The sequence below is a fragment of the Saccostrea cucullata genome, unplaced genomic scaffold, assembly GCF_032062105.1.
Source record: "Saccostrea cucullata isolate Sc308-1 unplaced genomic scaffold, CSIRO_AGI_Scuc_v1 ctg539, whole genome shotgun sequence".
Lineage (NCBI taxonomy): Eukaryota > Metazoa > Mollusca > Bivalvia > Ostreida > Ostreidae > Saccostrea > Saccostrea cuccullata.
This window is the reverse complement of record NW_026927933.1, coordinates 42,285-63,248: the sequence shown is the minus strand read 5'-3', so window position 1 is coordinate 63,248 and position 20,964 is coordinate 42,285. Positions and strand designations below refer to the sequence as shown.

At 33.1% G+C, this 20,964-nt stretch overlaps 1 protein-coding gene across 2 annotated transcripts in view; it reads left to right on the top strand.

Annotated features, from left to right (window-relative positions):
• Positions 1–17,427, top strand: part of LOC134275905 (splicing factor, suppressor of white-apricot homolog) — a 225,753-nt gene extending 208,326 nt beyond the window's left edge. For both annotated transcript variants that reach the window (XM_062758184.1, XM_062758183.1), the window contains 4 exons: positions 12,761–12,904; positions 14,690–14,792; positions 16,164–16,562; positions 16,739–17,427. In XM_062758184.1, coding sequence (XP_062614168.1) covers positions 12,761–12,904; positions 14,690–14,792; positions 16,164–16,250 — 334 coding nt within the window. In that variant the 3' untranslated portion in view covers positions 16,251–16,562; positions 16,739–17,427. The remainder of the gene's footprint in view (positions 1–12,760; positions 12,905–14,689; positions 14,793–16,163; positions 16,563–16,738) is intronic.
• The last annotated feature ends 3,537 nt before the right edge of the window (positions 17,428–20,964 follow it).

Genomic DNA, 20,964 nt, shown 5'->3' with positions numbered 1-20,964 from the left:
AAAAATTTTAGTGCTTCACTAGTCCTATTTTTGGTAAGTGTTCAATTTTAAGTGCAAAAAGGTCAACATGGGGGGTAAAAAAAAATACTACGTTTTTATTTTGTTTTATATGTACCAGATACGCAAAACCTGGATGTGTCGTTCAATATTATTTATACCATAGACTCTTATCTTTAATTTTAGTAATAAATAATAAGACTCCAATTTATATTTCTTTAGAAAAAAATATGTGGTCCAAAATTGAGTTTAGCAAGTAACTTTTTTAATTCATTATCCAATTTTCATTACTTTATAAAACCCAATACATTTCAATGACAGATTTTTTTTCTCATGATATTATGAATACAAAGTACAACCTTTTGAGTCACTCAATAAAATCAGTGGGCACCCGTATATTGAGAGAAATAAAAGGAGTCAAATTTACCTATGTTTTACAATTTTTCACAATTTAACCGATCCCGACCGGAATTATATAAAGAAGGAAATACTATAATTGTAATGTTAATTTTGGCTCTTTTTTTGTAATATGGCCAAAAAATTACTTATTTCATTTTTTACATGTCTTATGTGTGGCATTTTTCTTTAGTTTTATAACTTTACACATTTTGCATTTTCTTCAATCGGGATCGGTTTTATTTCAATCGGGATCGGTTTCTACCGTAAAACTAGAAATATTCTGCATTTAATGTATCAGAAAAAAAGCTTGTCTTTTATTTCTGTTCAGTTAGTCAACTGTTTTAAAATCATTTTATCCATGGATTCAAATGTTTATACAATGTATTTAAAATACAATGTCTTTTACGTACATGAAGATTACAATCATGTATAACATCTGTTCGATTTCTTGATACTCGATATTAAAAAAAAAACAAGTATTTTTACATGCATTATGCAACAACTGAGAGTAAACAGCTTATCTTTATTAAATATATTATTTCCAAAGAAAGTTTTTTTTTTTAATTCTCTCGTGAATTAAACAGCTAAATTCTATCATTGGCGAAAATATACTTGCACGTACCTAAATGCAGAAAGTATTTAAATGTGCACAGTCTCGGCTTTATCCAAATTTTTTAAACCTGACATCTATAAACGCCGTTTCCCCTATATTTTCATCTTATAAAATTTAATTTTATTTTAATAAGAAAATAAGTTATTTCATATATAGTATCATTATTTAAGAGCCTATAAATCGCAAGCAAAAAGCCGGGACGGGGTGGGTTGGGGGGGGGGGCAAGACGGCATATTAAAAAAAGCTTTCATTAATGGGAAAACATTTTAGAATTGGGCAACTTGGTCAAATTTTTTAACTTCATATTGAATGTGAGTATGTGATTGTTTCAATCACCAAATTTAACAAAAAAAAAACAAAACAAAACAAAAAAAAAACAACAAACAAACAAACAAACAAACAAAAACAATACAAAACAAAAAATACGCCCACGAAATCTTCCGTTTTAGTGGCAAATTGAAGTGGGGAGTTCAACAGTAATTTTCCTCAATAAATATTTTTTAAATCTTATTTTTCACTTTATTAATAAAATATTTTAAAATCGTACCTCGGATCGTTTACTTTGGTTTGACTGCATAGATAAATATAATCAAGTGTTTTTTTTTTTTTTTTGTTTTGTGTGTGTGTGTGTGTGTGTGTGTGTGTACAAATATCATGAAATAAACATCTCAACTCCGTTGACTTGAATTAAATGTTGCGTAAATCTAAAATATTCATCTTTCCTTGATAATCAGAAGAAAATAAAATCTCTTCACATCCCAATTTTATAAGAAATATTCAATATAAACAATTCATTATTTGTACGCATAGCCTAGTAAATCAGTTTAAAATATTAGTTCTCCGACATGTACAAAATTACTTTTCAAAAGGGACTTCTAGCTGAGACGTCGCCCGTGAAAAAATTATATTTTATATAAAAATATATGATTAATTAACATGTAGGATAATGAAAAGTAATTGAACAGAAAAAGAGAAATTATTTATTTTTAATCGTTTTATTTGCGCTTTTATATATACAAACTTCTTTGGAAAACTTGTAACTATTTAATTGTGACGCAATATTAGTCAGGTATATGACGTCACTGATACATCAATGGAAACGTGGATTCATACTGCCAATCTTAATCTAAATATTACGTTTGGAGGCGAAAATGAATTCTATTTTGAAAATAAAGTAGTAGTTTTTTGTTAAATAATTTTATTTTGTGTATATATTCTAAATATTTCACTAGGATTTCGATAGTAAGGTGTTTAGCAGATTTACCGATGCCACGGGAGATAACTCTTACATCGCAAAATTTCATAAAAACGTCTATATATTTTGACAGAAAACTATACTATCAAAAGTGTTTTGCCCACCAATTTTATTTTTGAAACTGAAAGACAAAATATTTCTAGATTTAGTTCAGCGTGAATTATAGTCCTGTTAAATAAGTATTGGAAATTACAGTTCGTTGTTTCTGACCTAAATTCAATGGTTTATATAGGGGAATTCAAGAACACGAAACAAAAGGATATTTTACTAAATAAGCAATTTTAAAACAAAACTTCGATTACATTATTCCATTTGGACTACATTGATGTTGTTTTCAATAAAATATCAAATATTCGTCACATTCGATGTGCCGCCTATTAATACAACCCTGCCTGGTTTTTCGGCGGACTACCTCTTAAAGATTGTATTGATTGTTTGCACACAATTAATTAAAATTTATCCCAAGTTCTCGCTCTCTCTTTGTTGTTTTAAGAGACACACTTTGTTTACCGTCAAAGATCAATGACGGACACGTAGAAATTGGCTTCAATAATGGGGTACATTTACAACCGTTATGTAAAGAAAGAAAAAATACGAGTGTTTGATATCCTGCATTTAGATAAAATCTGCGGCTAATACATTAATTTTGAAATTTAATACATAGGATACTTTGTACTACATAAATGTTTACAATTCAGAAATTCAATGTATAATGGTGATAGTGTATGTTAAATATTGTATACTAGTCTATAAAAGACATGCAGAAAATGACATGAAAAATTAATTAATATTAAACGATTATTCGACTATCGTTCGACTAAATATCCGACTATTCGACTAAGCTGTCTGAATGAAATTGACATCCCGATTGTTAATGTTCCTCTAGAACTTGTTGAGGGTACCCGGCATTATTGACTGGAAGTGGAACTCTCTAATGTTCCCCAGTAGATAAGTGAGGGAAAAGGTTAGACTAATTGATGCAATGAACTATAACAAACTCCCCTTCTTTTTCTTTGAAGAAATGTTCATTTTCAAAAGTTTTTCTTTTTCTTTTTAGCTCACCTGAGCCGAAGGCTCAAGTGAGCTTTTCTGATCACATTTTGTCCGGCGTCCGTCTGTCTGTCCATCTGTCTGTAAACTTTTCACATTTTCGACTTCTTCTCAAGAACCAATGGGCAAATTTCAACCAAACTTGCCACAAAGTATCCTTGGGTGAAGGGGATTCAAGTTTGTTCAAATGAAGGACCACGCCCTCATTCAAGGGGAGATAATTGGGAATTAATGAAAATTTGGTGGCATGTTTTAAAAGTCTTCTTCTCAAGAACCACTGTGCCAGGAAAGATGAAACTTATGGGGAAACATCCTCAGGTAGTGTAGATTCAAGTTTGTTCAAATCATGACCCCCGGGGGTAGGGCTGGGCCACAATGGCTGACCAAAGTTTTACATAGAAATATATAGGAAAATTCTTTAAAAACTTCTTCTCAAGAATAACAAAGCCACAATTGATCATATTTATATGGAAGCATCCTCAGGTAGTGTAGAATCAAATTTGTTCAAATCATGACCCCCGGGTTAAGGGTGGGGCCACAATGGCCGACCAAAATTTTACATAGAAATATACAGGAAAATTCTTTAAAAATCTTCTTCTCAAGAATAGCAAAGCCATATTTGATCATATTTATATGGAAGCATCCTCAGGTAGTGTAGATTCAAGTTTGTTCAAATCATGACCCCCAGGAGTAGGGGGGGGCCACAATGGTCTACCAAAGTTTTACATAGAAATATATAGGAAAATTCTTTAAAAATCTTCTTCTCAAGAATAACAAAGCCATAATTAATCATATTTATATGGAAGCATCCTCAGGTAGTGTAGATTCAAGTTTGTTCAAATCATGACCCCCGGGGGTAGGGCGGGGCCACAATGGCCGACCAAAGTTTTACATAGAAATATTAGGAAAATTCTTTAAAAATCTTCTTCTCAAGAACCACAAAGCCATTATTGATCATATTTATACGGAAGCATCCTCAGGTAGTGTAGATTCAAGTTTGTTCAAATCAAGACCCAAGGGGGTAGGGTGGGGCCACAATGGCCGATCAAAGTTTTGCATAGACATAATAAGGAAAATTCTTTAAAAATCATCTTCTCAAGAATAGCAAAGCCATGATTGGTCATGGGACTACTTTTGGATTTGAACTTTTCAATAATAAACCAATTCTACCTTTTCCTAGCCACAGTGCTCAGGTGAGCAATGTGGCCCATGGGCCTCTTGTTTTTTTCTTCTATTATAATTTGAACAAACTGCAAACAATAACGCATTTACACTATTTACATGTCCTCTTCAAACATAGCTATTGCTTCAAGGATGCCGACTCCAAAGCACTCTGCTGTAGTGCTTAAAGAAGATTAAGACTTGACGCTCCCTTCTTTGTCAGAAAATCTGCAAGGTGTTCTTTGCTATTAATCCATCTCACTTCCTGAATCTGCACCTGTTGCATCAACTCTCTGATGCTGCTTATCTCAAGTCGAAGTCGTTTTTCTGTCACTAGTACTTGTTTGGTTGAATTGATTGCATCCTTCAATGAATGACGTACAGTCCGTCAGGCACACAATTGGCAACCTCTTTGGTTGGGCTTTTCCATACAAAAGCTCTGTGTAGAGTGAAGCCAGAAAAATTCCATTGTCAATTGCCTCTGCCATTGCCAAAGTTTCTGAAGCTAGGGTACTTCTTGCAACTCTTCGAATTCTTTATGATTGCCATGCTAATGGTGAAAATTGTCCATTTTCTCCAGCCAGTGCAATAAAATGACCTCCCTGGGACTCTCCATCTGGTAAGTTTCCAAGAGAAGAGTCACTGAAGATGACAAGTCTGACTGTGTTTTCTGGTCCAATTTTGGGAAACTTCAGCAATACCGATTCTGACTTAATGTTTTTGATAATCTTATTGGCATCAACTAACATCTGCATGTTTGCTTTCTTTAGAGACGACGCAGGGTTCGAAGCATCAAAAATCACATCAGGTCTCCTTTGCCTGGCAATCCATAGAATTTGCCCAATTTTAGATTGAAGGATTTCTTTTTCCATTAGTGTGAGCCCTAATTCCTTGTCAGTGAGGCAATTCTTGTCTATAGGAATGAACTGTAGGTTGTTTTGATACTTTTTCTGACTAAGCTGAATGGTTTCTTTGTGTCTTGACAGTTCTATTCCAACATATGGAAAAGAGCCATTTTCTTCATGATCTTCTTTTCCCACATAGAATGTTGATCTTATTCGACGGATTACAGTGTTTTCAAATTCACTGGATCCTCCCCAAAGAAAGTCATCAACATGGTATGCTAGCACTCCTTCTACTTTTTAGCTCACCTGAGCCGAAGGCTCAAGTGAGCTTTTCTGATCACATTTTGTCCAGCGTCCGTCTGTCCGTCTGGATTTCTTTCTTCTGTCTGTCTGTAAACTTTTCACATTTTCGACTTCTTCTCAAGAACCGCTGGGCCAATTTCAACCAAACTTGCCACAAAGCATCCTTGGGTGAAGGGGATTCAAGTTTGTTCAAATGAAGGGCCACGCCCTCATTCAAGGGGAGATGATTGGCAATTAATGAAAATTTGGTGGAATGTTTTAAAAATCTTCTTCTCAAGAACCACTGTTCCAGGAATGATGAAACTTATGGGGAATCATCCTCAGGTAGTGTAGATTCAAGTTTGTTCAAATCATGACCCCCGGGGGTAGGGCGGGGCCAAAATGGCCGACCAAAGTTTTACATAGAAATATATAGGAAAATTCTTTAAAAATCTTCTTCTCAAGAATGACCAAGCCATAATTCATCATATTTATATGGAACCATCCTCAGGTAGTATAGATTCAAGTTTGTTCAAATCATGACCCCCGGGGGTAGGGCGGGGCCAAAATGGCCGACCAAAGTTTTACATAGAAATATATAGGAAAATTCTTTAAAAATCTTCTTCTCAAGAATGACCAAGCCATAATTCATCATATTTATATGAAAGCATCCCCAGGTAGTGTAGATTCAAGTTTGTTCCAATCATGACCCCTGGGGGTAGGGCGGGGCCAAAATGGCAGACCAAAGTTTTACATAGAAATTTATAGGAAAATTCTTTAAAAATCTTCTTCTCAAGAATGACCAAGCCATAATTCATCATATTTATATGGAAGCATCCTCAGGTAGTGTAGATTCAAGTTTGTTCAAATCATGACCCCCGGGGGTAGGGAAAATGGCCGACCAAAGTTTTACATAGAAATATATAGGAAAATTCTTTAAAAATCTTCTTCTCAAGAATGACCAAGCCATAATTCATCATATTTATATGGAAGCATCCTCAGGTAGTGTAGATTCAAGTTTGTTCAAATCATGACCCCTGGGGGTAGGGCGGAGCCAAAATGGCCAACCAAAGTTTTACATAGAAATTTATAGGAAAATTCTTTAAAAATCTTCTTCTCAAGAATGACCAAGCCATAATTCATCATATTTATATGGAAGCATCCTCAGGTAGTGTAGATTCAAGTTTGTTCAAATCATGACCCCCGGGGGTAGGGCGGGGCCAAAATGGCCGACCAAAGTTTTACATAGAAATATATAGGAAAATTCTTTAAAAATCTTCTTCTCAAGAATGACCAAGCCATAATTCATCATATTTATATGGAAGCATCCTCAGGTAGTGTAGATTCAAGATTCTTTAAATCATGACCCCCGGGGGTAGGGCGGGGCCAAAATGGCCGACCAAAGTTTTACATAGAAATATATAGGAAAATTCTTTAAAAATCATCTTCTCAAGAATGACCAAGCCATAATTCATCATGTTTATATGGAAGCATCCTCAGGTAGTGTAGATTCAAGTTTGTTCAAATCATGAACCCCGGGGGTAGGGCGGGACCAAAATGGCCGACCAAAGTTTTACATAGAAATATATAGGAAAATTCTTAAAAAATCATCTTCTCAAAGATAGAAAATCCATGGTTGTTCATGGGACTACTTTTGGATTTTACCTTTTCAATAATAAACCAATTTATACTTTTACTAGCCACAGTGCTCAGGTGAGCGATGTGGCCCATGGGCCCCTTGTCTCTCTTGGTTCTTCCAGAAAAAGATCGCAGGATCCACTTTCGAAACTTCAACATCACTCATACTCAGACCGTCTTTGATCCTTTTATACCAGTTGAGAGATGCATCGGAAAGTCCATATACACATTTTCTTTGTTGCCATACAATACCAGAGCAATTGGCTTCAGGGGATGGTCTCACATACACCTCTTTCAATTTCCGATCCTTGTAAAAAAGCAGTTTTGATGTCCATAGTATGCAAATTCCAATTCCTCTGTGATATCATAGCTAGTACTAGTCGAAGGGAAGGTGTTTGCGCCGAAGCGAAAAGCCCTGATAAGAAGAAGAAACCGAGTAAAAACTATATGTTCCCAAACTCCATTTGGGGAACATAATTAACACTGAAATTTTCACTTTGTGATGTATATTTGAATTTATTTGAAAGATGTTTAAAACATAGAGCATAGGGGGTGTCGCCGCGTCACAAATGAACGTCACATTTTAAAGTGTATTTTTTCTTAGAATGAAAAAGACAAACACATTAAAAAGATTCTAAAAAAGCACCTAATCTTCCAATTTTTTAAAAGACGCAATTCACGTCATTTTCTATTCTTTAATTGAAAATGAAAAGAACAGCATTGGCATTTGTGATCATAAACATTGTTGTTTTACTCTATTGAACTGGACAAAGGGATTGTCGAAATGAGAAAAAAAGCTCAACGAGTTGTAAGTGTAATTGCTTCAAAATATGGGAATCATCACTAGCGACAGTTACGTTAATTAATCAGACTCACAGAATAAAAATTGTAAATAAGAGACTTCTTAATAGATAGTTTCAGCAATTTTGGGTGATGGGTCATTGAATGATCAGCAGAGGACAAGAAGACCAAAAGATGGGAAATCGGACAGAAACGTTCAGTGCTGTCTGACGTTGTCAAAAAAGACAGACGGATAGAGTGACATGTGAATTTTCAAGTTTGTTTTATGCTACTGTTCAAAAAATTTTGACAGAGGGCTAAATTATGAAAAGAGTGAGTGTATAATGGTACTAAGAATTCTTAAAGAAAGTGAAATTGGTGAAAGTGTTTGCAAATCACAAATATTTTCTAATGAAATGAAGAGGAAACGGTTAAAATCATGACGGCACGTACCCGTCATATGACGTTATATTTAGGTGCGGCAACTACCATAAGCACACATTGTTTGAAATCCGATATTTTGGAAAGTATATATCATATTCCTTTGAATTTTTCAGGTCTGGTTTGAAATAAATAAAGCTTTCATCATGTATAATTTTGTTGCTTTACGTCGATTTATACCAATTTTATCAAAGTTGTGACATTACTTTTGGATCAACCCTCGTATATATGGAAAAAACTTTTAAAATCTTCTTCTCAAGAACCACTGGGCCAGAAAAGCTGAAACTTATGCGAAAGGATCCTGGTATAATGTAGATTCTAAATTGTCCAAATTATGACCCCTTTGGGTAGAGCTGCCATAATCGGAAATCCAAGTTTTAAAATACATTGAAATATATATGGAAAAATCTTTGAAAATCTTCTTCTCAAGAACCATTGGGCAAGAAAAGCTGAAACTTTTGTGAAAGCATCCTGGGGTAGTGTAGATTCTAAATTGCCCAAATCATGACCCTGGGGGTAGGGCGTGGTCATGATTGATATTACAAAGGGGGGTAATCTGTTTAAGAACAGCATGACTAAAGTTTCTTAGGTGAGCGATGTGGCCTATGGGCCTCTTGTTTGACTTGACCTCATTTTTATCAAATTGTGTTTAAGTCAGTTTTAATTAAAGAAATCATTCTAGATATTTTATCAAACTTCATATTTTGATACATATTGATGAGAGATATGCAACTGCATCAACATTTTTGACCTTGATCTTTCCCTTGACCTTGACTCCACTTTTCTTAAATTGCAAAGAAGGGTAGGCAGTGAGAAAAAAATGGTACTGAAAGAAGTTTGACAATTTTCCCTTTTTTCCATGTCAGCCTTTTTAAAAATAGTCAAACTTAATATGCTGATACATACTGATTGAAGCAATTCAACTGAATTAACATTTTGACCTTGACCTTTCATTTGAACTTGACCTCACTTTTATCATATTGTATTTAAGTCAGCTTTAATAAAAGAAATCATTCTAGATATTTTTATCAAACTTCATATGTTGATATATATTGATTAGAGATATGCAACTGCATCAACATTTTTTACCTTGACTTTTTTTTTTACCTTGACCTCTTTTTTCTTAAGTCAGTGTTAAACTTCATATGCTGAGACATACTGATTGAAGCAATTCAACTGTATTAACATTTTTGACATTGACCTTTTTATTTGACCTTGACCTCACTTTTATCTAATTGTATTTAAGTCAGTTTTAATTAAAGAAATCATTCTAGATATTTTTATCAAACTTCATAATATGCTGTTACATACTGATGAGAGCTTTTCAACTGCATCAACAGTTTTTGACCTTGGCATTTCCTTTGACCTTGACCTCATTTTAATTAGATTAGTGTCAAACTTCATATGCTGATACATACTGATGTAAGCAATTCAACCAGTGTTTTCCCTTTATTTCAAAGTAAAGGGTTAGAGATCAATTGTAACGGGCTAGGGGCTGAGATTTATGAACAGAATCTTTGTGGAACTTTTAATAAATTTTTATTTCAAAGCGGCATTTTTGTTAATTGAAGCAGTCAATTTGGCCAGTAGCCAGTTCTTAGGGAAAACACTGTCAACTACATCACAATTCAACATATTTTGGACAAATTTCATACACTAATACAATTTTCATGTTGCATTACTAATATACCCTTGGCAAGGCATTCATGTCCTATGGAAATATTTCTAGTTTCTGCAAACATTAACCTTTGCCATAACTTTTGAATCATAAAAGATAGAGACTTCTTATTTGGTATGCATACACCACTGATAAAGTTCTTTAAAATGACACCATGGTCAATGACCTTGTGACCTTGACTGTGATCTATGTAGCTTTTTTGTCTGCAAACATTTGAATATAAAACGGGGGGTTTTTTTGCACGGTTTTAAATTGAATTTTCATACGTTAATACAATTTTTTCTAAATCAACTTGGATTATAGCTATCGATATTGGGAAATAAACCCCTATCCAAAGTTGTGACTGTGCCAAAAGAGTACAATTTTGTGTAAGACAAATTAATAGTGTCCCAGTAAATGGAGGTGTTGGCTGTAAAGATGATTGTTATATCGAAATTAACTTTTTAAATGCAAGTCATCTGCATTTCATAAATTTGAATAATTAATTACAAATATGTTTAAAATTATTTTATCTTCTACCGATTGGTAGACTGTCAAATTACACACACACTATTCCATTCCTACTGATTTCAAGAAATCGCCCGGAATACAGTTAGATAGGAATGACGTTCTCGAAGAATGATGATGACATAAAAAAATCTTTTGCTTATTTTAATCTTATATTGGAAGATTAATAATTGTAAAAAAAACTTCATTTACAGCTCTGTGGCAATGCATTTTGAAAAATTTATGCACTTTGAAAAAAAAATTTCAAAGTGCGTTAAAATTGTTACAAATCATAGCACTTTGAAACATTATTTCAAAGTGTGTTAAATTTTGGGCTAACTCAATGCACTTTGAAATTTTTTTCAAAGTGCATTAAGAGTTTACATCAATTTTACCATGGAAACACTTAACGCACTTTGAAAAAAATGTGTATAAAACAAAAATTCTGGATTACATTCTAGTAATGGAAAGCATTGATTTGTTATTTATCTTTCGGAAAACTTATGAATTCATTTACTCCCTCTGAGAAGAGGAGAAGAGGGATAGAGGGTCTCTCCGCCAACTTTTTATCCTTCCAATTATTGCTATCTGTTTTCGTCCATAGTCGTCCTTCTTCCTTCGTGTGTTACTATTTGAACATTTTCAGTTTCTTCTATGCAACCGCTCAACCAATTTCAACGAATTATGGCACAAAGCATCCATGGGTGAAGGTCCCTGCCCCCCTAGGGCCTCAGGGACCAAAACCACTAAAATAAGTGCAATCTTAAAAAATCTTCTTTACTCTTGGACATCAAACAGTAAATGTTGGTATGATTGTAATTGGCATTGAGTCCTCTACCAAAATTGTGAAATTCATGCCCTCAGGGTCAGGGGTTCTAGTGCTAGGGTGGGGCAAAATAGATTATTTAGCAAAAATGCATTTTTTCTTTGAAATTCTTATTTTCTGCTCCTGGGCATTAAATAACGTAACCAAGTGCATAGTTATGTTGAATAAGGCTGCCTCGTCCAAAATTGTGAATTTCATGGCCCCAGGGTCGGGTTCTAGTGCTAGGACGGGGCTCTATAGATTATTTAATGTGGGTATTAAACAAACAAACAAACCAAGTATATATAGTTATGATGACCAAGAGTGTCTCTTCCAAAATTGTGAATTTCATGGCCCTGGGGTCAGGGCTTCTGGCGTTAGGATGGAGCTCTATTGATGATATAGATGAAATGCATAAATTCTTTTAAAATCTTCTTTTCTGCACCTGGGTATTTAACCAATGAACTATTTACATAGTTATGATGAGGAAGGATGCCTCTTTGATATTTGTTAATTTCAGTTATGTAGTGAAACTGCATGAATTCTTTGAAAATCTTTTCATTTGCTCCTGGTTATTATGCCAATGATCTAAGTATATATTTATGACGAAGAAAGGTGCTTCTTCCAAAATGGTTATTTTCTGGGTGCCTGGGTCAGGGGTACTTAGAGGGGGGGGGGGGTTGTTACATAGTCTGAAAATAAATTAATGCTTTGAAATCTGCACTTTGGTATTAATCAACAATTTATGGTTAGATAAAATTTATGATCACAGTTAATTTATGATGAAATAAGATTTATGATAACAATTTTTGATGAAATAGATTTTAATGATAAAATTTCCAAAATTTTGAAATATGTGTACCAGGGTCAGTGGTTCTTGTGGGATTGGGTGCACAAATGGTTATAAAGTGGAAATGCATTTTCACTTTGTTACTCTGATCTACCTCTGGGTATTAAGTAACCAAAGTAAGCATGCTATGTGTATAGTTATGATAATTAAGCAATGATGCCTCTTTCAAAATTGTAAATTTCATGGCCTCTGGTTAAAAACACAAATAAAATTCAATTGTTGGAAAGTTGTTACATGATACTTATGTGACCTATAAGGCCCATGGGCCTCTTGTTATTCTTATGACACAACTATTCCATACTTGAATTTAGGGAATTTGATAATACATACTTAAAATACAACATGTAATTTTTTTAAGATTTCATCCTTAACAAGAGAATGTACAAGATAAAGTTTCTATCTGTTTGATACATTTGCTTTTGTGCCACACTCTAATTGCAAAGTAAAGAAATTTTAAACTAAGTTAATCTTATTCTATAGATCTCCTGCTTCAAAACAGAGAAGTGACCTACCTGTTAGTATTGACCTGACAGTGGATGATAGTCCAGAACCCCCAACCCCTAGTGTGTCAAATGGAGATTCTTCATACAGTGTATCACAGTTTAACATGGACAGTAATCAAAGGTAGGCATGGCCAAATAGCTATCAGTGTTCATCCAAAAAGATTGTTAATCTTATTAATAAGATTGACACAAATAGTCTGGATAGGAAGGAAAAAATATTCAAATGAAAAACTACTTAATGAAATGAATTTTCAATGGACAACACAATTTAAAGTATTAGGTATTTATTTTGATGTTGACTTAACTAGAGTTCCAAAACTCAACTAAATCAAAAGATTGGTCAAAATTAAGAATATAATACTACCCCCTTGGGTAGGATTTCACTTATAAACTCAATATTTATCACTATTGATAGCACAGTTAAACCATCTTTTTATTTCTTTACCTTCACCTTCTGAAAATTTTGTTAAAAATCTAAATAGTGTTCTATTTAATTTTCTTTGGAGATCAAAGGTGGACAAGATAAAAAGAAAACAAATTACTCAAGATTACAAGAGTGGAGGATTGAATATGATTGACTTAAATATCTACATTAAGAGCTTAAAATCATGTTGGATTAAAAAACTACTCAATGGCCAGGGTTCTAAAGGGAGATCACTTGTTCAAAAAAGTTTTAGTATTAAAAAACTATTTAATACTGGTTCAAATTATATTGAAATAATATTACAAAGTATAACTAATGATTTTTGGAAAAAGACTTCTCAGACTTGTTAGATGAAGAGGGAACTTTTCTAGAATTAGAGGATCTAGAAGCAAAGTTTAATATAGAAACCAACTTTTTAACATATGCAAGTTTACAGAAAGCAGTAAAAGAAGTGATGGCTGTAGAAAAAGTAAACAAAGAAAGATTAAACCCAAGCCCCATTCTATCTTTTTATTTAAAATTATTTTGTCTAAGTAAAAAAGGAACAAAAGCTATGTATAATATTTTGAATACAGATCACATAGTACCTTTTCCAAAGTAAAATGGAGTAAACATTTCGAAATTGAAGATCCCCTATGGGAAATGATATACAAAATTCCTTTTCAATGTACAAAAAGTTCTAAATTATGATGGCTACAATTCAGAATAAATCAGCATATCTTAGTTACAAATAAAACATTAAATAAAATAGGTTTCAAGGATACTAAATTATGTAACTTCTGTCAGACATGGAGGAAACAATTGTGCATATTATGTGGGAATGCCAGAAGGTTCAGGAGCTTTTAAATAGTTTTACCATTCTTTGTGAAGCTCATAATATAGAGTTTCCAAAAGATAGTTGTAATTTTATATTTAGAAATCCAAAACCCAACAATAATGAATTAAATACAATATTTTTATGTATTAAATCATTTATATATAGAACTAAATTTCGGAATGAGGTTTTGAGATTACAAGGATTATGTGAAGATATTAAAACATAGCTATCTACGATGAAATATAGTGCAACAAAAAGTAATCAAATTAATGAATTTAATAATAAATGGAAAGACTGGCTTTCACTCATGTAAGACCCTGAAACCAGACAACTAAAGACCTTTTGCAATGCTTAGACATACATATAACACTACTTTATTCCTATGAACATGCTCTTCTGCTCTTCTTTCACCATTTCTCACCCTCTCTCTCTCTCTCTCTGTCTTTTTCTATCCCCCTCTCAATTGTCACTATTATATTTTTTGTATTTGAATATTATATGTATTAATGATGTATTGATGTTAATAAGATATTGTATACATGTATAATGTGACAATTGATATAAATAAAGAAAAAAAAGATAGTTAATCTGTTACACTAAATTTGCTATAGCTGAATTAATCAATGCATAAAGCCCACTAAAACAAGACACTTCTCATTTATTAGCAGGTTGTTTGAAGAACAAGAAGTCTCCTCAGATAGATTAACATTGAGCATGGAGGGAGAAGACAGTAACAGTAATGCCAGTGATTCCAAATCTATATCAGGGGTAGCTATCTTCTCTACATATTCTCACTTCTTATATTATCAAGGGTAGCTATCTTCTGTACATATTCTCCACTTATATTATCAGGGGTAGCTATCTTCTCTACATATTCTACACTCATATTATCAAGGGTAGCTATCTTTAATCTCACTTCTTATATTCTCAGGAGTAGCTATATCTTCTGTACATATTCTCCACTCATATTATCAGGGGTACTTTTTTCGCTACATATTCTAACTTATTACATTACCAGGAGTAGCTATATCTTCTCTACATATTCTCCACTCATATTATCAGGGGTAGATTTCTTTACATATTCCCCACCCTTTTATTATTGGGGTAACCATTGTTCCTACAAATTCTCCACCTTATCTTTTCAGGGGTAGCTATCTTCTCAACATATTCTCCACTCATATTATCAGGGGTAGCCATCTTCTCTACATATTCTCACTTCTTATATCATCAGGAGTAGCTGTATCTTCTGTATATATTCTCCACTCATATTATCAGGGGTAGCTATCTTTTCTACATATTCTCACTTCTTATATTATCAGGAGTAGCTATATCTTCTCTACATATTCTCCACTCATATTATCAGGGGTAGATTTCTCCTCTACATATTCTCCACTCTTATTAGCTCTTCTGAGCCGATGGTGCAAAGAGCTAATGCTATGGCCATTTGTGTGGTGGGAGATGTGTGTAAACTTTTAGGAAAAGGGCTTTAACTCAAGAACCCCTTGGTCAATCATGTGGCAGGGTTATCTCCTCAAAATTCTGCATAAACAGTCCGAACAAATATGATTATTTTCGTCAACATTGATTATAGTGATACCTTGCTGCTTCTTTTTTTCCCTTCAGTCACCTTTCTTAAATGCTTACATTGACTTGCTAGTAAATCTTCCAGACGTCATTCTGTATATGTTTGCATTAACTACAATATCCGGATTAATAAAATTAGAATGAAACACTGCAAACTTCAGAAAAAAATTAGTGTAACACTTTTATGCAGAAGATCTGAAAATTTGTTGTAAAAAAGTTACGCTTCATGAAATTGAAAGGGTTAGCTAGGGCACTCAATATTTTATGGCCATAATACTTTGGACCCCCCCCCCCCTTCTCCTTAATTAAAAGGTTAGAGGGACTCAATATTTTATGGTCATAATATTTTAAACCCTTGGTTCAATATTTTATAGGGTGGTTCAATATTTTGCAGCGATATTTAGAACCTGGGTTCAAAATATCAGGGGATTCAATATACATGTATTATATGACACATGTAATAAATATTGCATCTTTGGATGCACAATACTAGAACATTTGTGAATTTGTTTGGTGCCTTACTTAGATAATATTTTTTTGTTTTGTTTGTTTCAGTATATGAGGGAAAGAGTAAGAGCTATCATCAAAGCCAGCAGAAAAGCTATCATGGAAGAAGAAGGATCCCTGTATGATGATACATGAAGTTGGATATCAGAGACTTATAAAATGGAGAACAAAATCTCATTTCATAAATGAACCTCTTCAAGTCCAAGGAACTGTTTCCTTTTATTAAGAGGGACATGGGGATGTGATCAAAGTGTTTTTTAGGTTTACTAGTTGTAGACCAGAAGAGCGTATGTAATGGTTTTGTGTTTGCTGTCTGACAGTTTTTGTCTGATTTCATTAAAACTTAGTGGAAAAATAGACCACAGTACCTGGCCTTAAGTGAGTCATATTTTTATTTTTCCACTATATATTTCATTGAAAATGCATTTACTAAAATACTATTGCAGTGTTATTTCTTGCTCATTTTTTATAACTAAAACACCCAAAAAAATGCAGATTTCTTAGCAGTTTCTTCACATTGACTCAAAATAATTTTATCTGTAGGTATTATAGTGATATCACAGTTCAAATGCAAAATAAAAATTTTAAGACTTCAATTTGTTAAGAAATCGTAGTAATTTGAGGTTAGAAATTTTTGTCTTGTCAATTTTATAATTCATTTTCAATGAATTTGTTTATCTTTTTATTTTGGTTTAGAAATTCGAACAATTCTGCATGATTCAGTGAAAAGATCACGGAAATTGAGCTAAAATTGACTTCACAAGTGTTTTTTATAACTAGAGCAAAGCTCGTTGCAAAGCAACGAGTAGGTCTTCCATCCTGTTTGACCGGAAGTAACTTTCATTTTTAAAAAAAAAAGAGAAATGACGTCTCTAATGATTTAAATGTTTCAAATCTATGTTGAAAATTGCAAAAGTAAGCCATTTTTTGCTACTTCCTGTTTTACCGGAAGTGACGTCGACGGACGGAAAATTAAGTTTTATGCTTCCAGTGACAAATATTTCCCCAAAACATGTCAAAAACGGAAAAAATATGCAGTTTTGTACTACTTCCGGTTTGGCCGGAAGTGACGTCACAGGACATATTTTGATGACATCAGTAGATTTTACCAGAGATTTTCAACAACTTTGCTTCTTTGATGTATAACAAATTCTCAATATTTTTTGAGATATCTGGAAAAAACTTTTGGCCCCTCTAGATCCCTTAATTTAGGGGTCAGCCCTTTTTCCGAGATATCATTTGAAAGATCTTGTAATTCTGCACAAATTATGTTTTATATATTTTAACAAAATAAAAAGCAAAATATGAGTAATTTTTGGCTCTTTTAAGCGTTCTAATTTTTGACCCCTATATAGCTCCATTTTGAATAGAGAAATCCGAAAACAAAATTCGATGTGCACAACTTCAATCCTTCTACGAGGGGCATTTCAAAAGTTCTGGCAACTGTTTAATAAAAGATTAACCGTTTTACGTAAATTATTGAGTTTGACATCATTGAAAAGAGCAGAAAAATCTACACATATTGTGACGTTACTTTATAATTTTTATGACGTAATAACTCCGAAAATGACGTCAGAATATAGAAAGTTAAGCATACTGAAATGTCGCGTTTTTATCGACATGAGACGATCGTAAAAGTTCTGTCAAAGGCTTATTTGAAAAAATATTTCGAAGAAAATTTTAATTTGCTAAGAGGTAGAGTAGGACTATGATACTGTTTATCAGCAATTCCATTATTCATTGTATGGTTTGTTTACGAGCACGGTTTATGTCCGTTATGCTATCATAGACATTCATTTAAGATTTTTATTTACATGATACGGCTGGATTTTCGGTCTTTTATTTAGCTCTCCATTGTTTGAAATAAAACATGTTCTGTATTAAATTGAAGTATATTAATGCAGTTTTCATCATGTATATTTTGAGTAACAGGACTCTTACCGTTTAAGAATAAAATGTACTAAATCTTGTCCCCGACCTAATTCTATGCGTATTTTTTCATATAAATTCAACTTCGGCGCCCCAAAACTCGCTACTGCTTTTGACTTTTGAATCCAAAAAATGAATATAAGTTACTCAGACATGTAAAGTCTTATTTATTTTCCATGCATTAAAATTTGTGAATATGTGGAGGTACGGTGGGGTTTCAACTGCGCTGCCGCCATTTTGGATTTTACGAGAAAATATGGGGCACACTAAACTTAACTTCTCTTGAGCCTTCATCGATCCCACCAATCTGGTAAAAACACCTGACGAATTTATGCCATTGAATTTTGTAACATGATCGCCTATTTTTCTTTGATTGTCAACTTTGTCTTTTTCTCACATTTAGGTCTCTTTTACACAAAAGTTTGAGCGAGATTCGATAAAACCATGCTAAGTTTGACACTCGCTAAAACCATTTCAGAACAAGAAGATCTCCAAAATAAAATACCATATGATAGATTGTGGTCTATATAAACATTCCACCAACTGGTATTTGCCTCCGTTAACTTGCGACCGAGTAATGAGCAAAAGTTGTCTTGAAAATTTTTATTTGATCAAATTGTGTCTTTTGTTACGTCATTTTTATGGTCAGTATATTAAAAATATTCTATATTCTGACGTCATTTTTGGAGTTATTACGTCATAAAAATTATAAAGTGACGTCACAATATGTTTATATTTTTCTGATCTTTCAAATGATATTAAACTCAATAATTTCCGTAAAACGGTTAACCTTTTATTAAACAGTTGCCAGAACTTTTGAAATGCCCCTCGTATTATCTAAATTCAGTGGAATTTCTGCTCCAGCTTTAGCTGTCTCTGAGCCTTTGTCTGGAAACAAAAGCCTATAAAGAACACAGACCATGTTTCGTCATATTGGCCCTGTGATTTCTCAATTTTCAAAGTAGAATGAATAGAAATAAAATTATTATCAAGGGTTAATCCACTGTTGATACTATCCCAACACACCAAAATTTTTCCGCCAAAACGTCAGCTCGTTGATTTGAATAAGAGACAAAACCGATAATGGACGGGTTTTTTGCAGAAATTCTCTACTTTTTCTATTTTAGTCATGTTTTTCACATACAGCGCAACCTCTGATCTAAAATGTAACGACATTCCATTAAATCACTTTAATAAAGAAACAAAACTGTAGATAGATTTTTTAGATCAGAGGGTGCGCTGTTGATGAAAATCAACTCTAAACAAAAGCAAGGAGCAATCCGGAATTATTTATTTTCGTGAAGATTTCATTTATTTCAAGAGTTGTGCTGCTTTAAAAAATAAAAATAGAATAGCTAAGCGCAAACAAGATATTTTTTTTAAAAAATCAGCTGAAATTAAAACCACTTTGTGCTTTTATTAATTATTTCTTAATTAGATCGGGCGCGTTTGCTCACATCAATTAAGCTCATTTACATACGTAAACAAATAAACCAGAAGTTTTTCGGTAATTAATTATACACCAAGTCTTCAGAAAATTATGTCCTCCAGAAAGAAAGAAAAAAGAATTCTATTGGAGGTAAGTAATTTTATTTTTTTTTTTTTTAAATATCGAATTGAAAGATCAAAGACATTTTTTTCTTCACAGGTAGACTTTAGCTAAAAATGTATCGTCTGCAGACTGGCGATTCATTGTAAACACAGAAAAAAGTACACTTTCATATATTTTGCACGCTTTAATGCGCTTAAAATTATAACTTTATTTTCTTCTTATGGTTTACACTTTAGTTAAAAACAATGAACCGCAAATAAATCGGTCTTAACCCTAGCCTAGGTCGCATGCAGACGGCAGATCTATAAAACTACGAAACCCTATCAGATCCTTGTAAATATAACACATATACAATATTTCTAGGTATGTAATGTAAACAAAAAAAATATGAAAGGGAATAAATCAAATAAAATAACACACAATTAATATTCTAGGGTCATTTATTACCAAAAACCACAAACTTATCAGTTTGTTACATTCAAATTATTCTACTATAAAACATATAAACACCTTTTGACAGATGGCGTCTATAGCTACAGAGTAGCGCGTCCGCCTGAAAAGCGTGCGATCCGGGTTCGATTCCCCTGTGGGGGAATTAATTTTTTTTTTTAAATTAAAGTAAGAATTCCCCCCCCCCCCCCACCACAACTTATAATTTTTTTTCTAAATATAATATGTTGAATAAGTTTTAATGATATGCAGAAAATATATATGTTCTAATCATTTTTAAGTATATATTTCTCCTAATCAAAATCCTATTTATATATGAATATTATGAAATTCTTTATCAAACAAAATCCATGAATCTTTGATATATTCAGTAACAAACAGTCACATGCTATTCTACTTTCACTACATTTCTCTGACCTAATTGCTAAAATATAATTATATTTTTTCAGTGTCAAAATTAAAAAAAAAAACATGTAGTTTTTTTAGTTAATAGAATTAATGTTTTCTTTTTTAGAAATGAATCAAGAAAAGAAAAAAACAGAAATTGGAAAGTCTTTCCCATGCATTCTATGTAAGAAGCGAACAAAACCAAAGGACAGAAAAAAATGTGAATCTTCAGCTATTCGTCGTTTTCTCCGCAAGAACTTTCTTGTTGAAGCGAACAGTAATGACATTCTGTGTACGAAGTGCAGACATCTATACCATGGTAACCAACAAAAATGTCAAAAGAAATCTGGGCCACTTCCTGTGTCACAGCCTCCACAAACACTTGCAAATCCATCATCATCAGGAATATCCAGTCCACCTTCCATATCATTACCAATCCATAGAACGCCTTCATCTCATGCTTACTGTTTCATTTGCAAGCGCCCTGGACCCAAGCTTGTTGTTGTTACCTCTTCTGCTAGATTTACAGCT